This window comes from Panthera pardus, unplaced genomic scaffold (assembly GCF_024362965.1).
Source record: "Panthera pardus isolate Hobbes unplaced genomic scaffold, ASM2436296v1 HiC_scaffold_25, whole genome shotgun sequence".
In the NCBI taxonomy this organism is placed as follows: domain Eukaryota; kingdom Metazoa; phylum Chordata; class Mammalia; order Carnivora; family Felidae; genus Panthera; species Panthera pardus.
In genome coordinates this window covers 64,994,469-65,015,564 of record NW_026526821.1, presented here as the reverse complement: position 1 = coordinate 65,015,564, position 21,096 = coordinate 64,994,469, and the positions used below count along the sequence as shown (strand labels likewise).

Sequence of the window (21,096 nt, the reverse complement as noted above, 5' to 3'; positions counted from 1 at the left end):
GATTGTGAATGCACGTGTGTGCGTGTACGTGCACGAGCACGCACAAGCACAAGCCTTGGGGGTTGGAACAGAGCTGACTTTAGTAATTGGCTGCCTGCCCTGAGTCCTAGCAGCAAGCAAAGCCCTGGGTATTGAGCCCTTATTCCTATCACCTGTAGGGAAACAAGGCAATATACGTTTCCCAGCCCAGCAGCCCTTGGGAATGGGTCGCAGAGGCTATGACTCAAGTCCAGCTCCAGGAGCACAGACAGCCCAAAGGGCCAGGCAAGAGATCTTTGCCCTTCAGGCTGCACCTTGAGGCCTTCTCGTACAGCGTCGTCTTCTCTCCGGACAGTCTGGTTGAAGAGCAGTGATAACCGTGAAACAAGGCAGAGAACAACCTAAGAGAGGCCTAACGGATTGCTAAGCTGTGCAATCAGAGAGTTCTGTGGGGCTTCAGAAACGAGGCCAATGAGCTCAATGTCAATGAGCTAAAATGACATGGGGGCAGGCAAAAGTCCTTTGCTCTGATTCCAACTCTGCAGAGGTAAAATTCTGTGTGTGTACACAGGTCTAGTGTGCATATGCGTGTGCGTTTCTTTTTGCACGAATGGGATCATACCATATCTACTGTTTCAACTTACTTTACTCAACCATTTGTTTTGAACATCTCTCCCCGTTAATATATAAAAATCAGCGTAAAAACTTGTAATGGTTGCTTATTCCATTATAGGGAGGTACGAAATGCCCCTCAGCTGTAGGATTTTTCTTGTTTCCAGTATTTTGCTATTTCAAATCCTGCGATTTGTCTTTGCCAGTGGGATAATCCTGCAGCAGAATTTCTGGGTCAGGGGTAACTCCAGGTACATTCCTACCACCAGCTCAAATGGCACTTACTGAGCACTTACCATGTTTTACGAAAGAGGTCAAATAAAACAGCTTTTATTTTAATGACACTGAAAGTAAACTGATCCTGAGCTCCTGACCTCAACGAGGAGGAGGCCCTTTATTGAGGGATGAGTTAAGCACATTTCTATTCTTTCTATATTTTTTTCTATTGTATGCACATATATATTTTATGATAAATATTAAATGTGCATTCTAACACGTGAGTTATAAAAACATCACTGCAGAACAGGTAATTACATGGGATATTTACCCCAATCTAGTACACATCATAAATTCTTTTCACTGTCTTCAGCACAACCCAGTGTGTGATTAAATTATGTGCATAAAAAAAATCACCCTGCGCTTTTTTAGAATTCTCTCCCAGGGGTTGCAAGGATTGCCTGTAGGGAAGAACCAAATTAGTCTCTAGCCTCAAACCCACCCCCACCCCTCATACCAGCCCCAGCATGAAGGAACATTAACATCAGGCAATAGCTCAGCTTGCTGATTTCCCAGCCGGAAAACCAGGGAGTAGGAAGCAGTTCTTCCCACTTGGGTTCTGATTTCCTGAAAAGCCAAATTCTCACTGCTTTCCCCACCCAGACCCTTTCTCTGCCCCCACCCTTTGATCAAAAGTGAAAGTCACTGCCACAGCACACAAGCCTTGGCTTCAAAGATTCGTGTTACTCACTGGTTCCCAGAAAAGCACTTGTCTGGGACACGGGTTAAGGAGCAGCCAAGAAGAGGTCATTGATCTCCGTCTCCAGGGCTCAGCGGCTTTGGCACCAGGAGGGGCCAAAGCTTTCCAGATGTTCCACGGAATGGCTGGAACAGCGCCAGGAGAGCCCTGCAGACCTACAAAGGGATGCCTGTCCCCCAAGCGTGCACCATTCGAAATCACAAGCTCTCTGAGGAGAGCGCCCTCCAAAGCGGGCAGGGCCTTCATAGAGAGGTCTGCGGTGTCCTCACCCCGTGTCCTGGGCCACCACCCAGCTCTGGAGCTCTGCCACTTCCACGACACCCCTCCCCCAGCATTCACATGCACACACATTTCCCCCAAACTACCAGCTCTGGTTTCTATAGCAACAAAGCAAAAGCCAACAGGGTTTGAAAAAGCGGCGAACTTGACAGCAACCATGCAGAAGGGCAGAGAAAAAAGCCTGGGAAACTCTGGTCTCACCCTAGCAATCTGCCCTCAGAGGAGTGCCAGCCCACCAGGGGCCGGAGCTACAAATCTAAAAACTGAGCTCTCGGCTCCCAAGGGTGCAATTCCCTTCCTTTGGCTCCACCTACCCTCCCTGGAAAGAAGAAGGCTGGAGAATACACTGAACAATGCCCTACACAAGTTGGAAAATTATCTGAACAGGGAGCAACGATCGCGCCGCTATGATACCCTGACTGCTACAAATACCACTGGCTCAAACTCACTGCACAAACATTTTTGAGTACCTACTCTGTGCCAGGCACCAATCCAGATTGCCAGGAATGCAATGACAACCCAGCAAGATAATACTTGCCCTCTGCAGCTTATACGCTAGAAAAGCAAATAGATAATAAGTGAACAAAATGTCAATAATAATTTCAAAAGGCACCCACTGCAATTTAAAAAAAAGCAACTCAACAACAAAAAAGATTTCCAGAGATGTTATGGTATAGAAATGAAGGCAGTATGATATATGTGTATGGTGCTTTACTTTCAAAGTGGGTTTTCATGCATAAAAACTCCTCCCGCCATCACTCTCTGTTAGTGAGTAGGGTGGGAATCCGTCAGTATGCTCACTTGATTGAGCAGAAACAGAAGCCCAACCGTGTGAAATGACGTGTTCAAGATCCACACGTTTCACGCCTGGGATCTCTATTTACCAGATGACCACGGAGAGAATGTAAATATCAGCCTCGTATAAACATTAGAGGAAGATATTTGCGACAAATATAACTGCCTCTGAAGCTATAAGACCTAGAAAAAAGCTATGTAAAATGAACAGCTATCTTTCATGAGTGATCAAAAACCTGTAGATACATGAAAAGATTCTCAATGTCACTAGTAGTCAGAGAAATACAAATTAAAACTCCAATGATGCATTACCCACCGTACTAGCAGAAATGTAAAAGTCTGATAATACCAACTATGAAGCTATAAAGTGATTGGAAATTGCAAACATGTCTGGTGGCAGCAGCAACGGGCATGATACTTTGGAAAACAATTTATCATTACCTAGTGAAGTTGAACATACACAAAAATATTGAGCCATCATTTCCACACCTAAATAACTTAAAGAAGTTATAGAAGCCAGTCTGCCCCAGAACACAGTATTATCCCTGATAGCAAAAACTTTAAAACAACCCGGCTATCCTGAATAGGTCAGATAAATGAACTTTAATATATTACTATAATAGAATAAAAATGAATGAACTACAGCCACCCACATCAATATGGATGAATTTCAAAAGCATAACAGTGCATGAACCACAAAAGAATTTATATAGGATGATACCACTTAAAGAAACCTTAAAAAGTAGGTAAAAACAGGGGCACCTGGGTGGCTCAGTCAGTTGAGTGTCCAGCTTCAGCTGTGGTCATGATCTCATGGCTCATGAGTTTGAGCCCCATGTCAGGCTCTGTGCTGATAGCTCAGAACCTGGAGCCTGCTTCAGATTCTGTGTCTCCCTCTCTCTCTACCCCTCCCCTGCTCATGCTCTGTCTCTCTGTCTCAAAAATAAATAAAAGTTAAAAAAAATTTTTTTTTAAGTTGGTAAAAACAAAACAATGTGTTACTTAAGAAAACACACGTAGGAAACAACACACAATTCAGGACAATAGTTACCTTTGGGGATAAAGGGTGAAGACAAGATCAGCAAAGGGCCACAGAGGGCTACAAAGGCACCAGAAATGTTCTTTTTCTCTATCTGGATCGTAGGTACGTATGACCCATGATATATAATATGATATAATTTCCGAATAAAAATAGTGGGAAGAGAGTAAGGGAGACAGAGAGTAAGGCTAATTTAAATTTAAATCTGTCTCAAAGGACAGATTGATTCAAGGGAAACAGATCACAAGAGGGTATTTTTGCCTCCAGTCAAACCAAGAAATTATCATTTTTCATTTTCTAAGGCAAGAAAGCCTGGTGAGGGCCTCAGGCAGCATGGAAGGAAATGCTCAGTCGAAAGTACCCTGGTTTGATATATGTTTTAAAAAATTAAAAATAAAAACAAAATAGGTCCTTCTGTAGTCCAAGCTAGGTGTTTCTAGCGGGCCTGGCAGTATAGTGGCTACAAAGGCCATAATTACAGCCAGGGAGAGGTCCAGTGGCTAGACGGACATCTGTAATTAGGCAGGTGAAGTCTGCCTTACAGACTCCAGCTGCTTGGCCGACAACCCTGCTGACCCCAAACCCACCTATGACAGGCAGTTCTCGGCTTCCATACATCTCGCGTCCCGACAACACACATGGACGCTGGCCATCAGCCGGCAATCGCGTTCCACAGTGGTGTCCTCTGTCTGCCAAGCCACTGTGCCACCTTCACGCCTTCGCCGTATTTACCTGGACAGCAGCCACTCATTAATTCACGCAACAAACATTTCCTAAGTATGCCCAGACCCTGGCGCTGTATGAGGCCGTGAAGGTAGAGCAGAGACCAAAACAGACATGGTCTCTGCCTCCATAGAACTTAAGAGTCTAATGAAAGTGATTTTGCAATGATTTTAATATTTTATTGCTTCCTGCCTTCTTTGGTTAAGTAAAAATAATAGTAAGAAAAAAATGAGAATATTGGCCTTTGTGATAAGATACATCTTTTCTACTTCGGAGAATAGATTCTAATACAGCAAATCAGCAAAGTGTCCTTAGGGGGCTGCAAAGGCCCCTGGTTAGCCTCAGCTGGACCCTCCCCGCCTGTAAACAGGTCGGCAGGCTGCCCAAATGACCAAGTGGGGAAGGATGCTGGAAATAGGACCAAAGATGGTTATCTAAACACCGAGACACAATGAGAGCATTTTATAACATATGTTTGTTCTCTGACATATCTAGAAAAATGCTGCTACAGCCCATGTCAAAAAAAATTACTGCCTACGCGTTTTTCTAAGAGTTTTATGGCTTTAGGTCTCAACATTTAGGCCTGTAATCCATTTGGAGTTTATTTTTGTGGATGTTATGTGTAAGAAAGTGGTCGAGTTTCTTCTGCATGTAGCTGTCCGGTTTTCCCAATATCATTTATTGAAAAGACTCTTTTCCCCGCTACCTTTGTCATAGATTGGTTGGCCATAAAAATGTGAGTTTATGTAAGGGCTCTCTATTCTGTTCCATCGATTTACGTGTCTGTTTTTGTGCCAGTACCATATTGTTTTGATTACTACAGCTTTGTAGTATATCTTGAAATCTGGGATTGTGATACCTCCAGCTTTGTTGTTCTTTCTCTAGATTGCTTTGGCTACTCAGGGTCTGCTGTGGTTTCATACAAATTTTAGGATTATTTGTTCTGGTTCTGTGAAAAATGCTGTTGGTATCTGATAGAGATTGCGCTTAACCTGCAGATTACTTTGGGTAGTGTGGACATTTTTTTTTTAATGTTTTTTTTATTTTTGAGAGAAAGAGAGAGACAGAGACAAATCAGGGCGGGGCAGAGAGGGAGGGATACAGAGAATCTGAAGCAGGCTCCAGGTTCTGAGCTGTCAGCACAGAGCCCGACACAGGGCTCGAACTCATGAACCTCAAGATCATGATCTGAGTGGAAGTCAGACTCTCAACCAACTGAGCCACCCAGGTGCCCCGGTAGTGTGGACATTTTAACCATATTAATTCTTCCAATCCATGAGCATGGAATATCTTTCCGTTTGTTTGTGTCGTGTTCAATTTCTCTCATCAGTGTTTACAGTGTTCAGAGTACAGAGCTTTCATTTCCTTGGTTAAGTTTATTCCTAGGTATTTTATTCTTTTTGGTGCAACAGTAAATATTTTAGCTCTCTGGAATGTAATCTCCCATTACAACATTAACTCAGTTATTCAAACTTTCACTCTTTTGACCTTCAGACACCTTCTTAGAAGTGTGTACAAATTTAGGGACCTACCTACAAACCTAACTGTTGGTCCTCTGAGCATGAGGAAATTCAAGAAATGCTTAGGATTTCATCTTTCTGTAAGGATTGGTCTTTCTTTTCTTTTCTTTTCTTTTCTTTTCTTTTCTTTTCTTTTCTTTCTCTCTTTCTTTCTTTCTTTCTCTCTTTCTTTTTAAATAAAAGAAGAGTTAGATATTCAATGAGCATCATGAGCTTAAACCAGCAAACACATGAAAGTTCTGGAGGTAAAATTTCAAGCATTTAACAAAATGTAGGTCACCATGAAGGGGAGATGGGCCAACCTGCCTTCCTGGTGCCCCACCTCATATGGGCAATAAATTCTTAATTGTAATCTTTATGCCAATACATCACCCATAGTGAGAAGCTATCTATTCAAAATCAAACCATTTCTCAGGGCAAGAAGCTGAGTAAAGTCTTCTCAAAGGAACTTCCATTCTTCCTACTTCTATAGCTCCTAGGCTTCTTAAGTCTGAGGAGAAGCTCCTTACCCCCAGCACACATGAACTGATGCTGCTTCCCCTACATCAGGGGCCTTGGTTGCCATCCTTCTCTCCCCTGGGTGATCTCTTCACAGATGCACACCAATGGACCACTCTTTCGGTGATCTCTGTGTGCATACCCGCAAGAACGAGAACTAAGGAGCGAATACTGGTGTTACAAGAGATTTTTCCATTTACAAAAAGTATTCACAACAGGGGTGGACACAGTTCGGGGTCCGTTCAAATAGAGATCTTCCCTAGTTCTCTGGAAACAAGATCCACATTGTAACATTTCCATTTTTGCCTAAATTTTCAAGAAATATAACTATTCTGTAAATAGATGCTGAAACCCAACTTATTCCGTGTCCCCATTATCCCATACTCTCTTGTTCTCTCCGTTTTTACAATGAGGACCTTGGATTTTTTTTTTAAATAAAATAAAGTTGCCCTATGATTCTCCATTTGTATATACTTAAGGAAATTATGTTACAAATATTCAGATCTCACAAAAGACCATTAGGAGATTGATTTTTCTATAATATTTTAAAATGCTCATTCAGTCTCTGAATACCTCCAGCGACGGAGAGCTCCCTGCTTACTAGTCAAATGTGTTTAAATGCTGGAGAGCTCTGTCTACTAGAGGCATTTTCTATACACTAAACCAAGCTTAAAGCTGCCTCCCTGTACCCCTACCCCTCTGGTCCTAGAACTGCCCCTAAGGGTCATGAGATAAACTCTCCCTCTTTACTTAGCCACCTTTTAAGTTCCTCAGACTCCCACCATGTCTCACCCATTGCTAAGGACCCTGTGCTTTGGCCAGGGATAACTGAGTCTGACTTCCCGGTGGTAAGTAGGGATAAGCAGAGTAAGCAGGTAAAGAGGGATTATGAAACCTTCTCATGGAGCCACACCTGTATTCAGAAAATCTCCGATCTGACGTTCTGGAATCCTGAACATTCACTGAATCACAGCGTCTTAATGCTGTCGATGCAATCCAGTCAAGGCCTGGAAACACTCAATGATTTGTTCACCTTTAACTGGCTGGTTAGTAGCAGGTCCAAGAACCGAATCCAAGCTTCTGATGTCAGTAAAGGGGTTACTCCTATTGCCACTTCACCATAAACTGCTTAAATGCTTAATGCTGAAATTCACTGTAACTAATCAGGGGGCCTTGTGCCCAGCACTAGCCAGGCCCGGCAATAATCAAGGCTCCCATGGACTGAGTCAATGTCTCTATGGTATCCCGTACCACCCTGGGTTTGGGTGGTCTGGTTCCTGGCTGGATGGAGAGGCCCCAAGTACAGAGATGGCCCTTGCTTCCCATCTAGCTTTGTATAGTCCTAACGGTAGGACGGTCTGCGTTGCCATATTGTGAGGCCACCCAGGAGCCTCATGGGTGCTGGGCCAGCTCTTAGCTCTGGGCCCCTTTTACAGAAACCTCAGATGTCCTCAGATGGCTTGTGGCTTACTGGGGCGGGAGGGCACAACCAGGACTCTTGTTATAGATACAATATAAATATATGAGTACACGGTTGTACAGAAAGACACCGAGGAGTGTGGGAGCAAATACAGTGTTGTGAACCAGCAGGTGGGGGTGGGTGGGCTGATGTGGGAAGGCCTCTGGCAGGAGGCAAACTTGAAATCAAATTTTGAGAGAATGGAGAAGTAGCTGAATAAACAGGGAGGGGACAGGGTATTACAATTGGGGACATGGTGTGTGTGGAGGCTCTGAGGAGGCCTCAGAGAGCCCCTAATAAGTGCAAGGTACAGCAAGCTTAAACACGCAGGCCCTCGCTCACCCATGAAGTCCCCAGCGACTATACACTGGAATATGAAATAACCGGCTATCCAAAGCAGAGTCAGTCCAAACACTTGTTTATCTCAATAGTTTCCTTTTAAAGTGGCACTTTCTCCTGTTATTTCATTTAGCCACGCATTCATTTATTCAACAAATAAAAATTATGCCCCTCCTGTGTACCCAACATCTCATCCAGAACTCCCTCTGTGTTTCTGCATCCATCAAAGGAAGGTGCAACCTGCCTACCTCATCAGAGGAACACATAAAAGTAAGTTCTAGCAAGGGCCCTGGGTAAGCTGTTTTCATCAAAGCCCCAGAAACCGGGAGAAAATTAGCACAGTGGGATCACATTCAAGCACCACTCAATACTTGCAGGTATTTATAGAAAACCAAACACAAAAACAAAACTCCAATATCCTGACTGCTTTTTGTTTTCCTCGTGCTCCTCGCTGAAGAACACCAACGCCCTCCACTCTGACCTTCTGCAGACAACTAAAGCCGGGCCTGGAAAGCCAAGGCCGGGGAATTGCTCACCTTCCCTAAGAATATCGAGTGCCTTCTCAGCCCCTTTCCCAGAAGAAAGGAGAAGAGGGATGGAAAAGGATTGAAAGGTATTGACTTTGAGACAGGATGTAGATTTCCCTCTCAATTTCCAGTGAAATAGAAACTGATGCCTTCTCAGCATGCTGCAAGGACACCGTCAAAGCTCTAGTAGTGTCCTGCTTCTCAGTGTTGTCCTGAGGATCCCCAGCGCCTTCATCGCCCTGGGGTGGGGGTGGGAGGCTGCTGAGAAATGCAGCATCTCAGACCCCGCCCGAGGCCCACTGAGTCAGGATCTGCATTTCCTCAGGATCCCAGGTGATTCACACTCTTCAACTTTTTATTTTTTTATTTTTTTATTTTTTTTAACATTTATTTATTTTTGCGACAGAGACAGAGCATGAACAGGGGAGGGTCAGAGAAAGAGGGAGACACAGAATTTGAAACAGGCTCCAGGCTCTGAGCTATCAGCACAGAGCCCGACGCGGGGCTCGAACCCACGGACCGTGAGATCATGACCTGAGCCGAAGTCGGACGCTTAACCGACTGAGCCACCCAGGCGCCCCACTCTTCAACTTTTTAAGCCTAATTCTTCTCATATGTAAAATAGGATCAAAGTTACCTGACAGACCCCTGGAGGCTTCAATAAAATGATTTCTATACGGAGATTTGGCCTAAAATTTTGTACCCACCACTTGCCCCCTTTCAGGTGCCTGGCTGTGTGTAAATTCTTGGTTTTGATTCAAACCACGGAGGGAGAAGGTGCCCTTAGTCCCCATCACCCTGCACGTATGGAGGAGGCCCCTGAGGCCTAAAGAGAGCCTGTGACTTCTGGATGACAAGCCCTAGCCTGGGGGCACCTGGAGGGCAGGGCCTGGTCTTTCTCGCCTTTGATTCTCCAGCTCTCAGCATGGCACACAGCCCACAACAGGTTCTCAGATGATGTTTGTTCAGTCAATTGGTAAAGCCAGTAATTAACTAAATGTGCGGCAGGAACTACAATGCAGATGTCTAAGGAATCCTGGTCCCATTAACACCCAGACATGCCTTGAAGGGAATTTAACTTCCCCTGACAACTCCAGGAGAATTCACACCTGGCAAACTGTAGCGGTCACCGGTTCCTGTTGGAGAGAACATCTCTGTTTGAAATAAACATGACCATTATTTTCAATGTCAGGAAACAGGCAAACTTGAGGGTCTGGAGAGGGGGAGTAACTCACCCACTGGCAGCCAGCTGGCCCTTCCTGGCTGGACAGGAGGTACCCCAGCTGGTGAAGCCACTTGGTCTGTGGACATGACCAAGCTTGGGACCAGTACCAGCTGCCACTAAATGCTGGAGAGTGCTGTTTGGTGCTAGAGAAGATGCCACCATGAGATTGTGCATCCAGGGGGGCAGGCCTTTCAGCAGCCTCAGGGCTAAGCACCCAGAGGCAAGGTGCTCCGTGGAGTGAACGTCTGCCCACATCATTAGCTCATCACCCACTCTGGCCCACCTGCTTTTCCACACTGGGGCACTTGGTCCTCAGTGACAGGCACAGTCTGGGGGATCCCTACATATCCTACATTTCAGCACATCCCATTACAAATCAGAGGTGTCTGTGGAGTAATGCAGAGCATTAAGAAGGGCATTATCCTTAGAGTCTCTGGATATGATGGGTCATTCCTCTCTGCAGGGTCTTCTGGAACTTGTCATAGCCTCTGGCCATGGACAAGTTGCTATGTCTCTGTATATGGCAATGGTTGTATTTCCATCTATTTTTTTTTAAGCTTCTAAGTGATTGTTTTAAAAGCTAATACACATACATGGGAAAGAAAAACAAGATTACAGGTATTGACAGGAAAGTTTCCCTCTTTCTAAATTTACCCTTTCCCCTGCCCAGAGGCAGCTGTTGTTCCCAGTGTGTTAGGTATCCTTGCAGAGACAGCCTACACACACACACAAGCATAGCCACTAAAGTGTAAGGCCCATGAGGCTTTGTATTGTTTATAGGGTTCACTTCTGGGCCCCTAGCACTGACAAGTGTAACTGGTACAGTTGCCCAATAGCTATAAGTTGAATGAATGAATGTATAAATCAGATATATTCCTGCAAAGTTCAAATTTAGGTAGATCAAAGTCTTTGTCCACCTTTCTTTTACCTTCTGATTGGACAGTGGCTCTGTTTCTTCAACCAAGGAAAACTTGCCTTTTGGGTTTGCCATGAAGAGCTGATGGGAGGCTATGGACCTGTAACCTTGTTTTTCTTTCCCATGTATGTGTGTTAGCTTTTAAAACAATCACTTAGAAGCTTCAAAAGAAAATAGATGGAAATACAACCATTGCCATATACAGAGACATAGCAACTTGTCCATGGCCAGAGGCTACAACAAGTTCCATCACTGACTAACTGCCTCCTCCAGGGTGAGCCCTCAAGTTGAAAGGAGTCTCTTCGGTGGTCCCACAGCATGCTGTTCTGCCAGCCGCTACACAATAGCTAAAACATGTCTATCGCCTGCCTCCTTCTGCAGGAGTATAGATACCTGAGAGCAGGGGCCAAGTTCATTAGCTCTACTCCCAGAGCCTACCATATCTTAAGTAAACAAATACATGATGTTTCCAATCAGTGACGGAAACTAAGGATGAAGGGGAGACAGAAGAGGTGATTCAGAGACATTCATTCTCATCTACGTGTGTGTGGACAAATGCACAGACTTCCCAGTCACCCCAGCTCACACCAGCTCACACCCCCCCACCCCAGCTCACACCAAAGGTCTGTAAAGAGGAGGAAGATAAAAGCCCCTGTGTTAGCAACTTGAAAAAGATGGTGAAGCACTTGATTGTGAAAATGTGAATGTTTCAACAAAGCTAGGTAATAAGGAAAATCAATAAAACTGTCAGCACTGGCCAATTTCAACTGGATAAAAGAATAAAGTAGTTGATCCTGAAAGACAGCTCTCTAAATTAGGTTAGATGAATGGAAATACTCTCTTGTTTTAAGCCAAATCATGAGGACATAAACAACAGTCAATGATTAAATTATAGGCCGCTTTGACCCAGTGTGAACTAAGCTGCAAACATGAATTTCCCAAAACAATCTTCTTTATAAGACACAGAAATGATGCATAGCAAGACAACAGAGACAGAATTAGAGGCCATGCCAGGAAACATGGGGCTCACTTCTTGACTAAAGATCTATTATAAATCCGCCCTTTCTAGAAGCTGCTTTCTTCAACATAACTATTCCTTCTTCAATTACTTCATTAGTGAAATAGGCACAAAAGTCAATAGAAAATACACATCTATACTCCATAATGGCACGGGGGAAGGAGGCTTTGGTAGTGATACGAAAGAGCTCTGCTCTTTCAACACTCAGGATTCAATTCTGTTTTTCATCTGCTAATGGGTGGCATTTGGTCTTGTTAACTGTGGATGACTCATTTCAGAGGAAGTGCTTTGCATCTAGAGCCTATTTGGAAGGAAATGAGGGTTTCTTGGTTTATTTCTCATCAAGCATTTTAGCACCGTCTCTTTGGGACATAATGAACCCCTTGATGGGGGTAAGGTGCTCTCTGTTTTCTCCCCTTGGTTCACTGCTGACTGCCCCCCCCCCCCCCCAATGTCTGGTGCATATGGTCATTTCTAGGAACAGGCATTTATTCCATCAGAAAGTAGAGCCAAAAACCTGGAGACTGAGGGCTCTGTGTCCTGGGTATCAGTGGTAAGTACTTATGCCGGGGGCGGGGGGGGTGGGGTGGAGACGTGGGATACACACTGCAAGATCAATGTTTTTGCACATCTGGACTTTATTTTCACTCTTATCAAGCCCCGAGGCTGCCTCTGTGCTCCACATGCTACTAGAGAATCTCCCATGCCCATGCACGTCGGGGGAGTCTGAGGGGTGAGCCGGACCACATCCCACTGCCTAAGGCACCTCTTAGGAGGGAGACCTCTCGGCATCTTGGAACTGGAGACTGACTTTGAAATCCCATGTTTGGGAAAGTGAGAGCCTTCTTTGCTTCTCAAGCAACGCTTCTCGTTAGAGACTGAGCAGAACTTGCAAAGAGAAAGAGGGAGTGTCAGGGCTTGCTGGGGGGACACAAGCTAGATAGGCTGGCGAGGAGAAGGGTGGTGGAGGTGGTGGAGCACTTACCATAGGACTCCATGTGGTTGCTGAGGGAGAAAAGAGGGGGGGGGGGGCAGAAAAGATACAAAGGAATGCCTGTACCTGGACTTGATCTTCTAATCCCCTAAGCCCCAAGCTTATAATAAAATGTGCTCTACTCAACATCGCAGACTTGACCAAACCTGACCTAGAACATTCCTCCTCCTTGGGCTCCAAGGTGGGTGAGAGGCCTTGACCATGAAGACACATCTAGAAAGAACTGCCTCCAACCTTCAAACATAGCTTAATCATTTCAGGTATTTCATTTTCTTGTTTGCACTGTATGAGAGTTTCTGTCTACAATACTGATAACTGTCTTTGTTAGGAAGCTCTTAGAGAAAACAATTTGTATCTATTTAATTTATCATGTCTATCCAACCTTACCTAAAAATAAAAGCCACAAAGCTGTCTTTGATAGTAATGATATGATGCCCCTGTGCTCAGAATGTCCCCCCCCCCCCCCCCCGCCGTTTCTTCCCTGTCAACCCAGGCTATCTATCTTTTCCTTTTCAGCCCAAGCCCTGCCTCTTCTCTGAGGTTGTCCTGGGTTATTCCAGCCCCAATTTGTTCTCTGAGGTTGTCCTGGATTATTCCAGCCCCAATTTCCCATTTGGAGCACTCTTGGTAAAACCCAAGTAAGCATTTCATGTGATATTACCTTGCATTTCTCTCTAGTACTTTTGTCCTACAAGTGAGTCCTGGATTCCTAAATGAGCTGTACACTTCCTTGAAGGCAAGGCCTTCTTGGGTCTTGTGAAGGCCACCTCTTGTTTTCTGCTTACCTCCCCGCTTCCCATTCTCCAAACCCAGCACAGGGCACCATGCTGGGCACATTTGTTAAAGCGCGCCGGTGACTATCGTTCGCTTGAACTAATGGTTCTTTTTAACTATCTGGTAACTGAAGGCATTTGATTAAATGCTGTAGAATTCTCAGGAACTAGAGCTGAGAGATGTTATCCAGATAGAAACTGCCCAGTGCCTGAGGCAGTCTCCAGAAGCCCTCCCCTTCCATTTCAACACGGAGGACAGCACTCTAATGCTGGCTGTGGAAACAGGGTAAGAAAGACAACTAACCTGCTTGGATTTGAATCACGTCTAGTTGCAGACCAAGACTTAGTTAGGAACCCACCTTCCAGAAAGCCTGAGAAGGAGCTAATGGCTCCTGAACTAGGACTAAAGGAGTTCTCATTTCTAAGACAGCAGAAAAGAAATCTGCTTATATATGAAAAGGACTCTGGCTCACCTTTGGATTCAAAGCTAAGAATTCTAGCTCCTTATCACTAAAAAAAAAAAAAAAAAGCTGAAGAAAAAACTAAAACAGAGTGTTGGGGAGGTCTTTGCCACGTTGGCACACTCACTACTGAGGCCATGATGTAGAGCAGGGCACCGGATTGCAAACTAGGGGTCTAGACCCAACAAGGTGGTAAAATCAGACTTTTGGCCTTGGCCTTGGGCGTGGCACTTGACCTCTCAATGGGACTATCTCCCACGTGGAGGTAACACTGTCAGGCACGTGCCCTACACACCTCTACACACATTACGATTTAAGCCAAGCAGGTCTGATCGTGTCTATCTGCCCTTGCAACTTGCAAAAAAGTCCAGAAGAGAGCTGCGAAGATGAGTTAAAGTTCTCAATGATTCCTTCAGAAAAGGTAAGGGATTTGAATGATCAACCTGAAGAGGAGAGATTTAATGACTGTCTTCAAATCCATGAAGGGCTTTTACCCAGGGGCCAGTGAGAGTGTGGGGCCCACATGTGCTCAGTCTGCACTGAGCAGAGAGGGCACACCCAGGCTCCAACAAAGACAAGTTTCTGACATCCAAGGCCAGAGATACAAACAGGATAGAGAACGTCCTTCTAGGAAATAGTTCACTGGGGGGAAGGGTGAGGAAGAAAGAGAAAGACAGAAAATGGGGCAAAACTATGGCAAGGTCTGAACTCTGCAGAAAGCAGTCTGTTAGCCCCAGGCAGATATAGATAGGAGTCTATAAATGGCCTCTTTGTCACCTTGATCTGTTCTTATACCTTTTTAATATGCCCCAGAGTCAGAAACCTGCCTTCAAACTGCTTCCCTATATACCCTTCCTGCTGTTCCTTCACGGGCTTTGCCCACCTCCCTGCCTGCAGGGCTCCAGGGCCTTAGGACATTTACTGAGCATCGCCTATATTCAAGGGCACTGTTCTCATAGCGATCTGACCGTAGTCCCTGCCATACACGGGATTATCCTCCTTCGCCAGTGAGAAGCTCCAAACCAGTAAGCACTAGAGCCAGGATTTAAGGCCAGGACTGATGGGCTCCTGGGACTGTACTCTTCCTACCCCACCTGCTGGGGCTCCCAGGGAAGAGACTGAATGGTGTCCACAACATGTGGCTGCAGGAAGAAGGGGACGGCGTGGGTCCTGCTCCCTGCTCTTCTGCTTCTGCAATGCGCAATCACTCCACTCCAAAACCTGATCGAACTGCATTATTTGCGATGCCTCTGTTACAAAAATCCTTCAAATATTTAATCTCTCCTGCATTTTATTGGAGAAGCAGTTTGGCAATCCAAACATATCAGTGAGACCCACTTTTAGTTCTTTCTGTTGTTGTGTAGGCTCTGAAGGACTCTCCGGGGTGAACACTGTATCTGGATGGAAGGCAGGGAAAGGAGAGCTTAGAAATCCCCAGGTCAGACCCTGCTGGCCCCTCTGGGAGCCTGCACATAGTGGTGCATTGTCATATCATTATAAAGAATCGGAGTAATGGACAAATTGCATCACAACAAAGGTAGAAAGGCTAACTAATGTGCACAGCAGGAGATAATACTTTGCACACTTGAGAATAACATTGCTGTTCATGCGTCTGTCACCTGGGCTAATTATGCTCTGATTTAAGTATTTAAGTATCCGGTGAGCCTGTAGTGCTATGTTTACCAGGAAGCCAGGTGGCTATTACTTAGGATAAAAGCAAACACTAAGAGGCACCCGAGACTGGAAGATCCCACATGAGTATTCTGGAAGGTTCACTACTGGGGATAATGTAGGTAAAGTGCCTGGTGTGGTGCCTATCCAATAGAGCCCATTTCCTTCAACTCCTTCAACCTGCTACAGATATTAGCCAGTCCTCAACTTTGAGCTCTGATAGCTGTTCACATGAGACCAGAGATCGAAACTGCATGACCGGAAATGGCCTTCACTGTCATCGTGCCTGACCCCTTACATCTGGGGTTAGGGTGCCTGGTTTAGCTAAAGCACACACCAGTCAAATCCCATTATGGTGAGCTGCACAGGACATGCAAGCAGTGGAATTTTATTAGACAGCTAGAAATCACATTAGCTCCAGCTCTGGCAGACACAAACGTCCAGGCGTTCTACAGTGTGTTAGCAAGAAAAAGAAACCTTTGGCGCATCCTGGGTTCGGAGCCATATCCACACAGCCTCATCCCACACCTCTCCCTGGGCTCTTTGCTGTTTGCCTGTATTGTAAAGTGTATGTGATCGCTATGAACATAGGTATTTTTGTCCACTGATGGGACTGGAGCATTTGAGACAGGCGAGCTGAAGGGATGCCGGACGGCAGAATAACAGAGTGAACCTGTCAGCCCTGCTTCATTGCAACTCTCTTTGCATGCTTTTGTAGAGTACAGTGAGGTGCTTTCACTAAAGAAAGGGACTTAGATAAGAATTTGTGAACATCCACAGTCCAGCTGGGACAACCGTGTTTTGCACTGGACCCTTCTCATGCAGTCTAGGTAACACATGTTGTGGCTACCCAACCTTTGCTCCTCTCCTCGCCCCACCCCGCCCCCAACCCCTTCCCAAAACCTCTGGAGCAGGAGATCTTCAAAGTCTCAACGGTATGATGGGCGAACAGATGTACAGAACGCAAACGGAGCACAACAAGGTCAGCTCCTACAAAGAGGTTGCTGGAACTCTTTCCCACCATCCAGAGAAAGACTCCCAAATCCGGGAACAGTGAGAAAAAAAAAGGGGAGGGGGGCAAAAAAAGTTTTCCTTTTCTTCAGAGCAACACATGCTAGCACTTTACAGAGTCTGGCATGTGTCAGCATTTCTGAAGTAAACTCTATTTTCTTAAGATGAAAGAGATAAAAAAAAAAAATACACTCCGAATTCAGCCCAATGAAAATTGCTTTGGCCATTCACATGCAATAAGTCACAGAAGCAAGGAGGAAAAAAATCAATTGCTTCTGATTTATTTACTCATTCATTCGTTCCCTATCCTTTCTGTCTAACGTAAAAAAGGGGGTCTTCCATAATTTCACAAGTGTTTCATCTTTTCAAAGCAAAAATAATAATAATAATAACCTAAGCCCTCCGATCAGTTACCCAGCATTTTGGCACAGGAAAGGTATATTTTGTTAATTTTCCTAATTTTCCTATGACATATAGATTATGCAAGGAAAGGGGGAGTTGATTTTGCTCATCAAAATTTTCGCTGGGATCTACAATCAGGAGGCCACTGTAATACTTTTAGGTCTGCTGAATTTGGGATCACATGCTACGTTAAAAGCAGTGCCAGCTTCCACCCTAATCATTGCTTTATTTCTTAATCTGGGTGGTGGGTACACTGGTGCTCATTTTATTATTCTTCAGGCCCTTTGGCACATCTTAAATATTTCACACGAAACATTGCTAAATCCCTGAATCTTCTACAACAGATTCTATTCTGGGCTGCTCAGAGCCGAGGGTAGAGAAGGAAAGCTGGAAACGCCAAAATGTAATTGCAGTAAAGAGAAGAAAATGTACGAGACCAATTTTGGAAGGCTGTTTAAAGTTTTAAACCTATGCCAAATAATTGAGATCTATTCAAAGAGGACTGAATTCTATTATAAGCCCCATATACACACAATTATTGAATTATTCTGAACACCTGTTGAAACTGGGTGATAAATTAGCCAAATGAAAACCATCAGGCACAACTGTCAAGCACATCGTTTGACCCACTCCACTGAGTCTGCGAGCATAATCTCTCCTCCCACTACTGAACTGCAAACTAGAGCTCATCCCTAAAGCAAGGAGACCATGTGGCATTGTGACTTTGTGCTTGTAATCTCCAGCATTCCGGAGAGATGCTTTAATAGACCCCGGTCTTCCAGCCAGGTCTACGGGAGCTGTCTTTCCCTAAAGACTGCCACAGTCCCTGAGTTCCATTTTTTTTCTCATCGCCAGGAGGAACCAGCCTTGGCCTTCCCATCCATCTTTCTTCCATGACATTAAAGCCAACTGTTCTGTCCTCCTGCGCATAGAGAGAGGAGAGGAAAGATGGTCCCCAATAAATTCCAGCCCTAGTTCCCAGCCTCCCTGGGGCCTACATCTGCCACCGTCTCCCTGTTCTGTGTGGACAAGGTTTTACTGTCCAGTCTTCCCTTCCACTCTGATTGCTCAGTCCTCGCCACCCGGCAAGCCTTTAAAGGTAGTAAATGGGCCAAGACAGGACGGAGAGAAGAGGGTGTATGGAGAAAGAAAGAAGGAAAATCCAACCATCAGAGAACATCTACACCCTATTTCATCATCCAGTAGGGAGCAGACATTCCCTTACCCCATTATTTCTCTCTATAAGCAGGGCTTTTGCCTGCGTGGGGAACTGTAAAAAGAAGTAACACTTCTATAAAAGCTCGAAAAAAATAAGATTCTGAAATTTGACACCTTATTTGTTTCATTTCAGAATACCGTTAGACCAACTGGTTTTACTTCCTTCCCCCCACACTCACACACACCCCACGCGAGCCTCCGGGGAGAGGCTGCCGCTCTACTGAAGCCTGCCTTTTGCACCAGCGTGCAGGGACGCCTGCTTTGTTGGCCTTACTTGGTAAGTCAAAAATCTTCCCTCTGCTCCACCAAAGCTAACAGATGGCTGGTCCCTTTTGGTACACAGGCGTAAGCATCTTCAAAATAACCTTTTCCTTTGAAGGGTGCCAATTAATTAAATGTCACTGTAATACGTCCCAGCCACAGAGGGGAGGGAGACAACGTTAGACAAAGGGTCAATGGAAGAGAACAATGAGGAGAGGTCACATCCTCCTACCTTCACCCGACGACCCCGACAGATCAATGATCACATACACTCTTCCTTCTGGCTCCAGATCAATCTGCAATTAAGAAAATGATAGTGACTCTGTTAATGCATTGTGGGAAACAGCTGGAGAGTTCCATGACTTTTCCACCCTGAACTGCTAAAACCTAGGTCACAGCTCCGTTCAACTCATCAACCTGTAGCGTGCCAAGTGTGGGGTGAATCAGGAATGCAGGAGAATTGGCATTTGTGGAACGTCAGCTGTGTTCCGGATGCAGCACGAGGAGGTCTGATACCGACCCAATAGGTAATGTCATCCCAGTGGTTCTCAACTGGAAGTGATCTTGCTGCACAAGAGAAACTTGGCACAGGGGACGCTTGACACAGGGAAGCTTTTTGGGACACAAAAATTATCTGGAGATGTTTTTCATGGTCATGTCTGGAAAGGAAGGGCTGCCAGTGGCATCTAATGGGTGGGAGCAAGGGATCGTGCTAAGTATCCTACAGCGGACAGATGGTACCCACGACGAAGCATTATCCAGTCCCAGATGCCAATAGTGTCAAAGTTGAGAAACCCCGGGTTACGCCATTTCACAGAGAAGGAAGCTGAGATCAGCATTTTAGCGAAAGTGGCAAGGCTGAGATTTAGTGGCAAGACCATCTAGAGAAAGCCGTGTTCTCTGTGCTACACAAACTGCTCACAGGGGAGGAAAGAAAAGCATAAGATGCCATTCACACTCTGAAGGTGTTTACACTCTCATCGGGGAGTTAAAAAACGGAGAACAATGCTGAACCCGGCTTGGTGATGAGCGACAGAGGATAACCGGTTAAGTATCTGGCAGGTTGGAAATCAGTGTTGAAGAGCAGTCTGGGAAGACCTCATGAAGACAAGAAAGGGGAGTCATTCAAGGTGGAAGAACCGAGACAGCAGAAGCAAAGGCTGGGAGTGTGCTGGTGCCCATGCAACACTGGAGGGCCCGAGTGCTCGAGCTGCGTGTTGATACGTGTGTTTTGCAAACCCCAGATTCTACCCGGGTTGTAAAGAGTGAGCCAATACCGCTACATTCTTACCATCGGCCTTCTCCACCCACTCTCACTTCCTCCCTGCCCACCTCCAAATCCAGCTAGCTGTTTCTATATAGAACCAGGCTGACAAGTCAAGGCAGAACGCCTGGGCCTCTTCCACTTGACATCTTTGCAAGGTCTGAACCGTCCTTACAGAAACTGTGTCCTCCATGAGAGAGGAGTAACTCTGGAAACCCTGGATCACCAAGTACTCCCGGTGGCCTGTCCTCGCCTCCGCAATTCCATCTGTCTGCACAGAGCTTTAATTGGCTCGTACGTCCGTGCCAGGCCCGTCTCCCCAGCAAGCTGTGAAATTCTTGAGGGCAGGAACCACTACCCCTCCTTTTCTGTTTCACTGTCTCCAGCAAAGCGCAGAGACACACATTCATCAAGCACCACTTAGAAAGGGTCAGTCTGGTGAACACCTCCTTCTCATTCAAGGCTGAGGTCAATTATCCCCTCCTCTCTGAAGCCTTTCCAGATATTCCCAGTCAGAATTGATCACCCCTTTATTTGTGCCCCGACGAGACACATGCACATCTGACCTGCAGTTCCTGTAACACATCGTCCATATGTCCATCTCCTCGGCTAGGCAGAGAGTATGAGAATTACATGTATATATCTAGCGCCCACCTCAATGTCCATTAGTCAGGAGACACCCAATAAAGCTTCGGGGAGGGGGAAAGACTTTATGTTCAGAACTCTGAGAGCCTATTCTGGGGTCATTTGCCCCTGCAAGCCCCACCTCCAGGAAGGTAGGCAGGCATGTGACCTGTACTAACGCGACATTCAAATGAAGTAGCAGGGGAAGAAGAGGTGGCTTTCCCACGATCACTACGTACTCCCTGTGAGGTGAAAAATATTCACCTTGGACTGATATTCTCCAGGTCCCTCCCCCAGCACCTCACGCCCCTCACAGTACAGGTTCTCCAAGACACGCGTGAGCCCTACTTTCTTTGCGGACTCAGTCTTTTCTTTTTTTTTTCTAATTTTTTTTTCTCAATGTTTATTTTCAAGAGAGAGAGAGAGAGAGAGAGAGAGCATACCAGAGTGAGCGGGGGAGGGGCAGAGAAAGAGGGACACGGAAGATCCAAAGCCGGTTCCGAGCTGACAGC

The 21,096-nt window shown here is 45.5% G+C and overlaps 1 protein-coding gene across 2 annotated transcripts in view; it reads right to left on the bottom strand.

Moving 5' to 3' along the window:
• Positions 1 to 21,096, bottom strand: part of PRKCE (protein kinase C epsilon) — a 497,287-nt gene that overhangs the window by 293,520 nt on the left and 182,671 nt on the right. For both annotated transcript variants that reach the window (XM_019469523.2, XM_019469455.2), the window contains exon 2: positions 18,929 to 18,992. In XM_019469523.2, the coding sequence (XP_019325068.1) occupies positions 18,929 to 18,992 (64 nt within the window). The remainder of the gene's footprint in view (positions 1 to 18,928; positions 18,993 to 21,096) is intronic.